Source organism: Clarias gariepinus, chromosome 14, assembly GCF_024256425.1.
Source record: "Clarias gariepinus isolate MV-2021 ecotype Netherlands chromosome 14, CGAR_prim_01v2, whole genome shotgun sequence".
Classification (NCBI taxonomy): Eukaryota; Metazoa; Chordata; class Actinopteri; order Siluriformes; family Clariidae; genus Clarias; species Clarias gariepinus.
The window spans coordinates 6,307,501-6,321,345 of NC_071113.1; the positions used below are offsets into that span (position 1 = coordinate 6,307,501).

At 40.7% G+C, this 13,845-nt stretch overlaps 1 protein-coding gene across 6 annotated transcripts in view; it reads left to right on the forward strand.

Moving 5' to 3' along the window:
* tanc2b (tetratricopeptide repeat, ankyrin repeat and coiled-coil containing 2b) overlaps positions 1–13,845 on the forward strand; it is a 197,441-nt gene that overhangs the window by 55,227 nt on the left and 128,369 nt on the right. For all 6 annotated transcript variants that reach the window (XM_053511912.1, XM_053511913.1, XM_053511915.1 and 3 more), the window contains exon 3: positions 13,117–13,216. In XM_053511912.1, the coding sequence (XP_053367887.1) occupies positions 13,150–13,216 (67 nt within the window). In that variant the 5' untranslated portion in view covers positions 13,117–13,149. The remainder of the gene's footprint in view (positions 1–13,116; positions 13,217–13,845) is intronic.

Here is a 13,845-nt window from a genome sequence, read left to right on the forward strand (position 1 = left end):
ACACACACACACACACACACACACACACACACACACACACACACACACACACACACAGCAAACATACAGCAGTATTTGAGTATAGTGACACACACACACACACACACACACACACACACACACACACACACACACAGCTACCATACAGCAGTATTTGAGTATAGTGACACACACAGACACACACCGACACACAGAGTTCACTTGCATATAGGAACATTTGTGTATAGCCACAGACATGTTTTGCATGCACACACACACAGACACACGCACACACACACACACACACACACACACACACACACACACACACACACACACACACACATTTATTCAGACAGACACAGAACAAGAGCTCAGTTTATGGGCAGCGTTTTCACTCTGTGTAATGTAATGTCTGGTTCTGGTTCTGGCTCTCGGCCCGTCTGGGAGTGTGTGCTGCTGTTCTGCAGGGGGATGAGACAGCAGGACATCAGTGGGCTGAGCCGCTGCCTCTCTCTCATCTGAAGCAGAGCTGACCTGGACTTGTGAGTTTTATTCCGGGAGAGTCTCATCCTCGTACACCTTCCTCACTGCCTGAAACCTAACCTCGCAGTAACAGTGTTTGCTTTGCTTCATGCTGATTCCACTTTCACACAGGATTATGATGAATACAGCAGAATAAGGCAGTAATATTCCTCCCCAGTGTCTGGGAGTCAAGCAGAGGTCAAGGCGCTGCGAGAGCTGATTTAGTTCTCTTTCGAATAGGCACACATAAAAAAAAAAAACTATATTGCGTTCTTATCATATAATTGTCCTACCTGTTATATAAAACGCTGTCGGCTTTCAGTTCGATTTTATTGAAAAGGAAACCGGTGACGATCGATTCTTCAAGTTTTCCACATTTGAGTCATTTGTTTGAACACCGAGAGTGACGTGACTAAGAAAGAGCACACATTTCTGGCTGGTTCAATGGCACTAAAGTGCCAAAAGTATTCGCTCATCCGCCTTCGCATGTGCATGAACTTGATTGGCACCCCTCCAAACAAACTGTATTTGTTCAGTCTTCGTCTAATTGTGCTGTGATAGACTTTAACCGTAGCTCTTTTTTTGTTTTGTGTATTTCTTTAAGCATGGCACGGTCTGACCTTGGGGTAAATGTGTCGAGATGTTCACTCCTGGGAGGACTGTCCTAAATGCAGTTTGGAAATGGTTTTATAACCCTTTCCAGATTGAAATGCAGCAACAATTGCTTATGTCAAGTTTTACAGTAGTAAGAGGGTACTTAGTATTACATGTTTGTTTGTTTTTTTATTTTTGTTTTAGATAATGGTACCGTGGAAAAAGTTATATGATGTTTTTCATCTGAGGTTGGATTTGTCTAAGACCTGCTATAATCAGATGATTTTTTATAATATGTTTTACACGAAAGCACATAGAAGAAGGGGGACTTTTGAACATGGCTGTTTGTAGCCAGCGCAGTGGCAGAGCTTTTGCTCTCACATTTAGGGCCAATTGTGGGTTAGGGGTTGAGGTGCTAGGTTAATTATCAGAAGGTCAGGAATTTAAACCCAGTGCCAACAAGCTGCCTCTGTTTGACACTTGAGGAACCCACTCATCCCCGTCTGCTCCAGGGTGCCGTTCCCAACAAGCTGGGGTATGTGAAGTGAAGAATTGCACTGTTTTGAAAAGTATAAGACAAATGAACTCTTCCACTGTATTTTCTATTGAGTTCTGTGAAATCTGCTCTATGTACCCTTACGCAAAGCCAATTTTTATTTTTCTATATATTTACTGTCAATATATTAAATGATTTAGTGTTCGTGATCTACTGGTAAACTGAAAAGATTTTCTGATTTTAATATTCTGCATTGCTACACTAACGGATACTACCTAATAATAAACAGAAAAAAAGATATTCATATTCAAAAAATATTCACAATATACACAATAATATATTGTATTAATATATTACAATACATTGAAAAATACATAAGGAATTGTTGATTTTTATATATTGAATTTTTATAAAATATTGAATTTTATCTTCTTTTTTTTTTTTACAATATGCTTATGTGTTAATGTACATAGATTGAACAAAATGGACTTTATAGGCATTAATCAGAGCACACCGATAAAGTTAAAGTGTGTGTATAATTCTTTAACATGCATAAAGTTTCAATAATGTTTCAATAAAACAATTATAGGTATAAATGTTTAAATATAATAAATTTTGTCCTCATTGGACAATATATATATATATGATCCAATCATTTATTGCGATATATTAATAAATATAAGCACTTTCCTATATAGTGTATTAATTAATATATTGCATTATATTTTACAATATACTTTTTTACCATTTTTTTTTTTCCCCATAAGAGCACTGTATACTGTATATTCACCTTTACAGTGAAAATATTCGCAAACAGATCAACCACCACTGTGTTGTCGGTGTTGCAAATTACAGTAGCTGAACCTAAAATTTGACCAGGAGTTTAACCGTGAAGTCTTAGAGACAGAAGGAAGGTGTCTTCCCACCTCCAGAGCCTTTTATCCCACGCAACTATTATTGCACTGTGATTTTTGTTGCTTCTTAGTGGTGTTGGCAGCATGCACTTCCTTTCACTCGTTTTTTTTTTTTTTTCTTTTCCGTATGTCCCCAGACTAGTGAGAACTCCTAAGGCTGTGCCCTAAAGAAGGAAGTGTTCACTAAACCACTGCCTCGGGGACAAGTACATGCTTTTGCCACTACCACTGACACATTTTTATTATATTCCCATTCGTGCTGAAATCTTTCAGGTGCAACATCCCCAGTTACATTGCTGTATGCAGGACCTGCCAGCAGCATCCCAGCTAGAAAGGAAGCAAACATACCGTAGGTGATGTCACTGCTCAGAATGTCATGATCACATCCATAATTTAAACGGTTGAGTTATGGCACACAAGTCAGACGTCATGTCAATAAACTCAAACATTGACAGGCGATGACACATTTTGAGGTTTTCCAATGACAGCTGCATGGCAACCAGTCATCCACATATAGGAGAACATATTGTACAGACCCTGTGTACACACACAGACAAAGTACGTTCTGAGGGTTCTGATCTGGCATCCTGCTGATGTGAAATCTAAATAAGATTAAACATCATATGCAATATGACACTTTTAGGTATAGGGTCACCTCCCATTCTTTTCTCTATGGGTTTGTTTTCTGGGGGTCGTAGTGCAAAGTCAGCCATGATATGGAGAGGATTAAAAGCTTTTCTCAAGACCCACCACTGGCAGCTTGAACCCCTAACTGTTTGATCAGCAAACAAGAACCTTAACCACTGATCCACTGCTACACCCAGTGTATCCTTCACAACCACTACCTTACTTACAGGACCCAATTATTCGGCCATTAAAATGTCCGCTGGTTGAATAGGTATTCAGTTTTAAATTTTGATATTTTGGGATATTCATTTTTCTTTTTCTCTAAATGTAAGATATCAGTATAAGGGAAATGCAAAATATGTTTTCCTTCTGGTAATAAACACTTTTTAGGTCCTCTACATACCTGTGATGGGTTCGCTCTTTTTGCACGGGTGGCACCACGGAAACACGGACTTACTGTACACGAAAAAGGGTCATTTTATTTAAAAAAATAGGGAAGGAGAGGGTTAAAAAAGGAAAGCAGGAAAAAAGGGAAGGACAGGAGTGAAGGTGTGCATGTGCGGGTTCGGAGACAGGGCAGAGTGGCAGAATTGAGTATGCGTAGTTAGCGCTCCTTAAGCAACCTCTCACGCTGACATGGGCCAAGACCGGCCCCTCCCAGCTCTCCACTGACGGGAGTCCCTTTTTTGACGTTTGTCAGCTGGGTGGCTTTCCTGGCTAGAATCAGGGGCCTTAACGCAGCGGCTTTTTCCTCTTCAACGGCGGGGACGCAAAGGCAGGGTCTGCGCAGGAGTACTGTACATGTGCAGAGGGAGCTCGAGCAGTTCTTTCTTGCGCTGTTTTTATCGTGGAGATCGCTCACATGCCACTCTCCGTAGCTCCATCGCACGACTCTTTGTTTTGTTCCCGGACCCTGGACTAAAATCTGCATCTCGCTTTTATAACACGGCAAAAGCCTGATTATCGCCAGCCGACCCAACCTGGGGGCAAGTAGGTCTACGGAGTGAGAAAGGAGCGACATACCCAAAATGTCAGCTTGGCTACCTAAAATCCCTGACACTCACCGCAGTGAACATCACGCCACCGTTTTTTTACTGCTCTTAAAGGAAAGCCAAAATGCAGACAACTTTAGCTGTGTGGGAAAACTTTAACATGAACGTAAAAATTGAACGCCAAATACAGTGTGTCATTTGAAACTGGCGAGCCAGAGTGGCACAACTAGCATAGAAATGCTATGCGTAGACTATTGTTTGCCGGTGTAGGAAACAGAGGCCAAACTAGCGAACAAACTTAGCTTAGATAACATAATGTCTGTTGTTTCATTGCTGCCTTTAAGGTAAGAAAACGTTGCGCTGCTGCAACTCATGAGAAATTGGGAACTCTGCCTATACAGTATGGTATATAGCATATGTTTATGTTAGTTAATGGATTTGTACCACAATGCCATTGGAAACTGAATTTGCTCGGAAAATCTGCCTCTTGTCAGTGATCCAGATCATTTGGCTCAGTTCGCCGACAAGAGCTGCGTCTTTTAACTCTTGAATGATGTGGTGCCGTATTCCTTCCCAAACCGAACAAAGTTTGTGTTACGTTACGCTACCTTCAGATTAACAAACGAGATTTATTTTCCGATGCATCTTATAAAATAATTGCTCGACGGCTTCTGCGATAACAAATATGCCTCGACAAATACAGAAACATTACCGAATTAATCTAATGGTGCCTGCTGTGTCTGTGCTTCATTAAAGAGATTCATTTCCATTTATCCTGATAACTGATTGCCTCCCTTGACTACATACAGTAAATCTTCAACAAGCAGCAGTGCGGTAGATATTCCATGTCCTGCTGCTTAATACACAGAGTCAAACAGATGTTAAAAAAAGGTTTTTATGAAAGCATTTTAATGAAACTACACAACACGAGTATGGTCATTAGCGACATGTACAAACTACAAAGGGATGAGTCTGTTGTTAGGGATCCAGGAGTGTTCCTGAGAAACGTGCTCACCCTATTGTGTTGTGAGATCGGGAGCGGATCGAATCGTGATGATGTGACAGCCGTGCACGAGTCTAGACAGTCGGTAACGTTTGTCTGGGTGCAAAGGATGGAACACTGTTTGTCAGTCAGAGCGAGACTAGCGATGATGTATACAGAGGGTGGGTAGTTCTTTCCTTAGAGTGTTGCCCTGTGATCCTTTTTGAAGAGATATGCCAAGGAGAAAGCATGTGTTTGCTCCACCCTTCCTGACGTGTCATAAGACAGACTTGAGTTATCTAGCGGGAGGGAATTTCCAAGAATGAATTGAAAAGAGGGACGGCATGGTGGCTTAGTGGTTAGCACCGTCGTCTTGCACCTCCAGGGTCCTAGTTCGATCCCTGCTTTGGGTTTGCGTGCATGGAGTTTGCATGTTCTCCATGCGCTTGGTGGGTTTCCTCCAGGTACTCCGCTTTCCTCACGCAGTCCAAAGGCATGCAGATTAGGCTAATTGATGTTCCCAGATCGCCCGTAGTGTGTGAATGTGTGTGAGCCCTGTGATGGATAGGCACCCTGTGCATGGTGTACCCTGTCTCATGCCCTAAGTCTCCAGGGAGTGAGAGTTAGTGAATTGAGAGGAGGGGGAAATCTTCATCCATTTTTCTTTTAAGTTCTCTTAACACCAGCTTCAATGCTAGAGCTATGCTTGACGTCAGATATTGAGATTAGATGAGCCAAGTTTCTGCATTATTTAACTGCATTGCATTCTGGAACTCAGAGTCCAGCTTTTAATCATCTGCACACTTTGGATTTCTCATTAACTTTGTATGGGTACGTTGACTTGACGTCGAATTGAATTGGATTGAAAAATGGTGAAGAAAGAAGCTGTAAAACTTTAAAACCTGATTATTATCTCTTATACAGTACTTGTGTTACTAAATGTCATGTTCAATGCGTTAGCAATGTTCTCTAGTGACAACACAGCATCACGCGTTAGCCAGCGTCTCACAGGACTCATGGAAATACCACAACAACCAACTAACTAGCAGCAGAATAAATAACTACAGTACATCATTAAATTTTCATTCATTCATTCATCTTAAGTAACTGCTTTATTTAGGATCTTGAAACTATTCTGGGAACAGAACGCTTGGTCTGAGGAAAGAATACGCCCCGGATAGGACACAAGTCCAACACAGAACATCACGTGGACCTCCACCTGAAGGCCAGACAGGGTTTCATGTTTCATGGTGTGCCACAACATCCAAATTAATGGCACAATTTATCCTTATCAGTTTATCCCTACTGTATGTGTAGTGTAATATTGTACATAATACAAATGTCAATCATTACTATAAATTACTAAACATTAAAGGTCATGTGTCACCATGTACCAGCCACTCTGATAAAATTTTTCTTTCCTTTTCACTCCTTTTCCAAACACACTGTTTCCGTGTCTGTCGCTTTTAATAAACCACCCCAGATCACCCCTTTGGAGTTGTACATTTTCCTATCCAATCAGAGCACAAAGACTGAAAACCTTTGGGACCTTAACAAGCAGTTCCCACTCACATTTCTGACTAACAAAATGAGGGGGGAAATATTTGCCCTATTGTTTATTCACAATTACATCATAAATATTTATCGATATACAAGTTAAAGCACAGCTACAAGCTAAAGAAGGCTAGGTGATCTGTTTATCCAACCATCCATCTAGGAACCTTCGTAGTCCAACTAGGGACCATGGAGGTCAAGGTATTTATTCCCATTTTGTATGACCATGGTAGGACCTCTGGTCAACATTCACACACTACAGGCAATTTGGAAACGCCAGTTAGTTTAATCTGCATGTTTCTGGACTGGGGGAGGAGCATGGGGAGAACATGCAAACTAATGCACACTGACTCCCAGGCAGAACTCGAACCCAGGACTTGGAGGTGCAAGACAACAATGCTTACCACTAAGCCACCGCGGCACTTATCGGTTCGTGGTTAACTGCTAACCAGTAAAGGTTAACCTGTAAGTGCTTAAAATTTTATGGTAGCTTTTATTTACTGTAGTTTTTTTTTTAAAACAGCATACACATACCAGCAGAGCTGGGACAAACTGGGCGGGGCTGGGCATTAAAATGGGGAGGACCTCTTTTTATGTGAGGTCACAATAGGGGGAAAATTTAATTAGTTTGTTTAATACAAAATGGAAAAAGGACAAACAGTACAGATTTTTTGTGTGTATGTGTTCAGGAAGAGAAAAGATTAATCTGGCCAAAAAGAAAATTTTGGCATAATAGGACCTTTAATATACAGGACAGATCAGCTATAACATTAACACCACCGACAGGTGAACTGAACAACATTGATCATCAACTTTATACCAGCAAACTGGTGACAGGATGATGGTCACCCAAGAGTCACCCATGCTTGCCAAAAAAGCCAGTGCAGCACAAATCAGCCAGGGCCAGGGGTAGCTCAGTGGGTAAGGCATTGGACTACGGTTCGGGAGATCCCAGGTTCAAACCCCAGAACTGTTGGGCCCTTGAGCAAGGCCCTTAACCCTCAACTGCTCAGATGTGTAATGAGATAAAAATGTAAGTCGCTCTGGATAAGAGCGTCCCCAAATGCCTATATGTAAATGTAAATCACACAAAAAAGCCATTGCAATTCATCTTGCCATGCACGGGGCCCAGCAGGCAAAGAACCTGAGGCCCTTGACCCGGCCTCCATACTCCCCAGATTCCAGTCCAATTGAGCACCCATGGGATATGCCAGACAAACAAGTCTGATGCCCCATCCCCATCCCGCTACCCACAGGACCAAAAGGATCCTCTGCTCCCAGTGGACTCAGTGAAGTCGGTGGTTTTAATGCTCATGCTTTTGACGCTATGGCTGATTGGTGTATATTGTGTACAGTATGTGCTTGAAGGTGTATTTAGATGTGTCTAACATCTAAAGACAGCAAACATTATTTAACTCACTACTTGGCATTTGTAAACAACATTTATTAGGTGTTGATATACTGTAATTTGCTACTTTTCTAAGTTGCTTAAATGCCAAGCCTGGAACCTCTTAAATGTAAATTGCGCTGAAAAATCTGTAACGCATTTGAAAAGAAACTGACTAATTAAGTGAGTCGGTGGACCTTTTGTTAACATCCGATGTAATTAACTGATTGCTTGAAGTGTGTGGATAGAGCGAGCATGGACTTTCCAGAACTGTAATCATGGCATTTTTTTAATGCTTTATAATTCCAGTCCAGAGTGTTTAATTGTGCATCTCGTGTGTTTAGGAGTGTGTTTAGGAATTTAGTGTTTGGGCTGTGATTGTTTTTTTTCTCATTGGATGAATGAAGGATGCTGTGGATTTATATTTCGTATTGATTCACAGTATGTCTTTTTTAATACAACATTATGTAATACTCATCATGTGTGCTATAGTTATTCACTGGATTTTCCCCTGATAGTTATCCATCTATTAATAACTCCATACTTTGTGGAGTTTTACATCTTTGCACTCCTGTCTCTTCACTTTTTTTTTTTTTGATACTACAACTTTATAACTTGTTACAAATTGCCCCGGCTCACTGACACAATGTCCGACACCTCAGAACGCTTGAAGGCCCGACGCTGACAGCCAAAACAGTCCTTTCGCTCTCCCACTCCGTCTCTCCGCGAACCCCCGATACTGTATGTAAATGTTGTTTTTGCTCCTTTTCACAGCTACTAATCACATTGTTATGCTCCGAGCTCTAATGGCTTCTAAGAGGAGCGCAAATTTGTTTTAAACATGCGGTTGCTCGGTTTGGCGTTCACCAAAGCATGGAAAGTGTTGACAGCAGAGGAGCGGGGTTAATAATCATACCTCCAGTGTCTTCACTGATGAGCCAATTAAAGAGAAAAAGAAAGTTTTACGAGGAGGGAAAAGAAATAGCATTATGTGAGGACACATGTGCTGTAATTGGACCGGGGCACTCGCGAGAACAGAAAAAAAATACAAATTCTCTGGCCTGTAATGCTACGAGGAAGTATTATAATAAAAAAAAGTCATCAGTCTGAAATGTATGCGTGTCAGAGAAATTTATCAAAGCCGTGGAAAAATGAATAAGGGAGAAAAATGTGGTGTTTCAAAGAAATTGGACGCCTTTAAATTGAGGCTGGTTGGATATAACTACTCAAGTGTAATGGAATGTCAAATGAATGGCTAAGGGCAGACTAAATGTTGTCACTGTTACATGAAATCAATTTATCCACTGAAATAAGGGATTTGCTTAATGCGTTTCATGCTGTAATTCGTATTGTGCTGACAGAATGAGCTAGATGGAGCAAGCTTCAAGAAACGCCATGACATAATGGTAACTTCTTGGTATGGAAGAGTAGTGCCTGATTTTAGCTGTGAAATGCATGCCATATGAGCGTGTCCTGAATTTATTAAAACTGTGACACTTTTGGTCACAAACATCTTTAAGCATGATTTCCAGTAAACACTTTATCTTGGGCAGAGTTGCCCTGGATCTGGATGCCATCCCAGATCTGTATATGGGATGTGGCTATAAATCCCACCCAAGTCCCTATAATGTGCACGTGGTGCGGTGGGCAGTATGAGGTTGTGCATCGTCCTACAAAAACAGAACGTTTTTGATGATCAAACCAGGACATTTTTGCCATTAAAGGAAAAGGGTCATTAAAGCCGTTTCAGACGTAAAGCACTAAGTCCGATCACGACTCCTGCGTATTGATAAAACTTTCTACTTTGATGGTATCTAAACACTAATGAAACACTGGGATAAGTGCATTAGTGTAGCAGGGGATTATATAGAGAAATAAAGTCTAGGTTTGACTTGAACATTATTTGAAAAATACGAATTTAAAAAAGCACTAAATCCAAACTCAAAACTGATATAAAACCTGGCACATAGATGTAAGTCCAAATCATGCTGCATGCTAAACTGTATTATTTATGCAAATAAAATACAATCTAACCAAAGGTTTGCAGGAGAAATATCTGCTTATAATAATGGGAAAATAATTAATTAAATGATTTATTATTTGTTTTGGAGGAACTTACAGTGAAACCTTGGATTACGAGCATAATTCGCTCCAGAAGCGGGCTCGTATTCCAAAACACTCGTAAACCAAATTTTATTTTCCCATTAGAAATAATGGAAACTCAAATTATTCGATCCACAGCCCAAAAAAATAAATACATAAAAATAATTAACACAAAATGTAAAGTAAAAATAAAACAAATTAACCTGCACTTTAGGAATAAATCCCGACAGATAAGTGTTTCCGTTTAAGTATTTTACGCTGTGTGTGTGTCTGTGTGTGTGTGTGTGAAGCCCCTCCCGAGAGAGTGTATGAACTGGTACGGTGTCAAATTACGCGCGCACACACACATGAGAGAGGCTTTGGGAGAAAGTGGATTTTCTAACCTTCTAATGAGACTTTATTACACAGTAAACCTTTTGTATTTGAATTTAACATAAACACACTAACGGAAAGACTGTTTTGTCTGAAAAATTAGCAAGAGACATCACTAATGAATTACTAACTGAATCACTGCTGTAAAGTAAAACAAACAAACAAATAAACCTGCACTTTACCTTTGAAAAGAATCGCGACAAAGCAGAGTTTCTGTGAGGGCAGAGTGTGTGTGTGTGTGTGTGTGTGTGTGTTTGTGTGTGTGTGTGTGAAGCATCCCCTCTCTGCTTCACACACAAACAAACAAACACACACACACACACTTACTCTTAATGGGCGCACAAGAGCAAGTGTATGTGTAACCCCCCCGCAGCGCAAGAGAGAGGAAAAACGTTAACTCAGTTGTGATCACGTGACGCTCGGCGTCAAAACAAGAAGCGCATGCGTGATACATGATACATGGTACTCGTAAACCAAGACTTGCTCGTTTTCCAAATCAAAATTTGATTATATAAACAGTACAATGAGGTAAATAAGTATTTGATCACCCTGTGATTTTGCAAGTTCTCTTAATTAGAAATCATAGAGGGGTTTACAATATTCAGCATACTGTAGGTGCATTTTCACTGTGAGAGACAGAATCTAAAAAGAAAAATCCGGAAATCACATTGTATGATTTTTTTTTTAACAATTTATTTGTGAATTACCGTGTCAAATAAGTATTTGATCACCTGAGTCAAAAAATTTTAACATTTGGTACAGAAGCCTTTGTTGACAATTACAGAGGTCTAAGGGAAGCAGGTTTACATGGTCCCATTCATCCTCTCCTTAATGCAGTGCAGTCGTCCTGTCCCCTGTGCAGAAAAACACCCCTAGAGCATGATGCTTCCAGCCCCATGCTTCTTTGTAGGTATGGTATTATTGGGATGATACTCATCATTCTTCTTCCTCCAATCATGGCAAATAGAGTTAAGACCAAAAAGTTCTACTTTAGTCTCATCTGACCACAGGACTTTCTCCCATGACTCCTCTGGACCATCGAGATGGTCCCTGGCAAACTTCAGACAGGCCTGGACATGGGCTGACTTAAGCAGGGGAAGCTTCTGTGTGATGCAAGATTTTAAACCATGACGTCTTAGTGTATTACTGATAGTAGACTTGGAAACGATGGTCCCAGCTCTCTTCACGGCATTGACCAGCTCCTCCCGTGTAGTTCTGGGCTGATTCGTCACCATTCTTAGCATCATTGATACCCCACAAGAAGAGATCTTCTCTGTCTCCGAGGGACACTGACAGTCATCATTAGCCTCTTCCATTTTCTGACAATTGCTCCAACAGTTGCTCTTTTTTCACCAAGCTGCTTGGCAATTGCCCCGTAGCCCCATCCAGCTTTGTGAAGTTATACAATTTTGTCTCTTGTGTCTTTTGACAGCTTTTTGGTTTTGCCCATGTTGCTACTTAGACTTTGGCTAATTGTGTAGTGCACAGATGTCTTTATGACAGCTAACAACCTTCAACAGGTGCTACTAATTTAGAACATATGAGCAGAGTATACCTGGACTATTTAAAAGCAAAATACTGTAACAGGTTTTTGAGGGTCAGAAATCTGTCTGATAAGCAAGTGATCAAATACTTATTTGACACAGTAATTCACAAATAAATTGTTAAAAAAATCATACAATGTGATTTCCTGATTTTTCTTTGGCTGGACTGGGAACCACCGAGAACCGGCCCGCATTTACACTAGACAGAAGCTCAGCGGGAGCTGCACAATAATACGTCACAGGCCACGCCCACTAAACAGAAACGACCATGGCCGAAGTCAGTTCACTGGCTATTCTCCAAACTATGAAAATGTATTTCAGTATCCAAAGGCAGCTTATACGACGTGTTATAACCGCTGAAAGACATCGACATAGACAACTAGCTTATTCACGATTTGGTTGGTTGTTCGTGTGAAGCCTGCGACTATTAGCTCTTCTCTTATTTCCTCATACCCTTTTTTTTTCTTAAAGCACTTTCCAATTTCTGCTGAATCTAGGCGGATGTCTATAGGCTAAAAGCACTTTTGTTTCGTCCGCGCTCCACATTAACAGACTTTGGGTCTCCGCTATTTTTTTTTTAACGCTCCCTATAACTCCGCCCACCGCTCATGACGTCACGGGTTCTCGCGACTAGACCAGCAGAGTTTAGGGGGCCGGTTCGGTGCTCATTTTAGGGTGGTACTGGTTCCAAAATTGGGAACCGGCACTGTATATATCACTTTGTCTATTAATTTTTCTATTAAACAACAGTTTTTGCACTAAGTACTGTATAAAAGCTAATGTTGGTATTGTGTTTTTTGCATTACTGTTGAGCTGAAGTCTTTGTACATGCTTTTTTAGTGCAGGTTACGCCACAGTCATACTCTACCATGTCCTCAAGAGCACTAGAGCACTACAACTCATCACCCCCATGCTGTGTTCGACATCCAGAAGTGTATAATTTAGACACTGGGCATCAAATTTACTTAAGAATAAAAGTGGTAATCTCATTTTAGATGCCTGTTTATGCCTATTTACCCCTCTCATCCCCTTCTTCTCTGTGTACAGGTATTCTGTCTGATCCTGCTGATCACCGGCATCATGTTTAGGAACAGCCTGAAGATGTTGTTGGGGGGAAAAGCCAACCGGAGGAGTCGTAACAGCAGTGGTCAGTCTCATTTTCTTGCCATTTAACAATAGAAAAGACACTCGCTCTTGTAGCTTGGATTTATTGTAATGATGTAATAATGAGAGGAAAGAGTAGAAAGAGTCAAGATGTAAAGTCTGAAAAAAATTAATAAAAAGGGCTTCTTAAAGTCCCTGAAAACTGAGACATGTCTAAGGTACATATGATGATGGCCTCGGACTTAAGTGCTTTTCTCTTGTGCAATATCAGATCAAGCGAGGAGCGGTATCAAGTCCAGCTCCACTGCCCAGCTTAGGTCATATATGAAATGTATGTTTGGGACTGTAAATACGGCATACTATTTGAGTCCAGTAAGGAAAACAATAAATATGAGAATATTAACTTATTTATAGTTATATATGAACAATGCTTATCCTCAGGATGATTTTTTCTGTCACAACAGTTTAACCAGGCTTACTACAAGGTGATCTTCATCTTCCTTCGGCTGCAGCATACTATTTGTCTCCATCTAACTCTGTCTGCCGCATGATGATGCAAAATTCACAGTTTGCATTCTAAGAGAAAAAAAAAATATCTCTGTTTTTGGCCTTTTTCCATGTCTGTATTGCCTTGGAATCAGAAGGGCTAATTAGACTTTCCCCGTGTTGTGA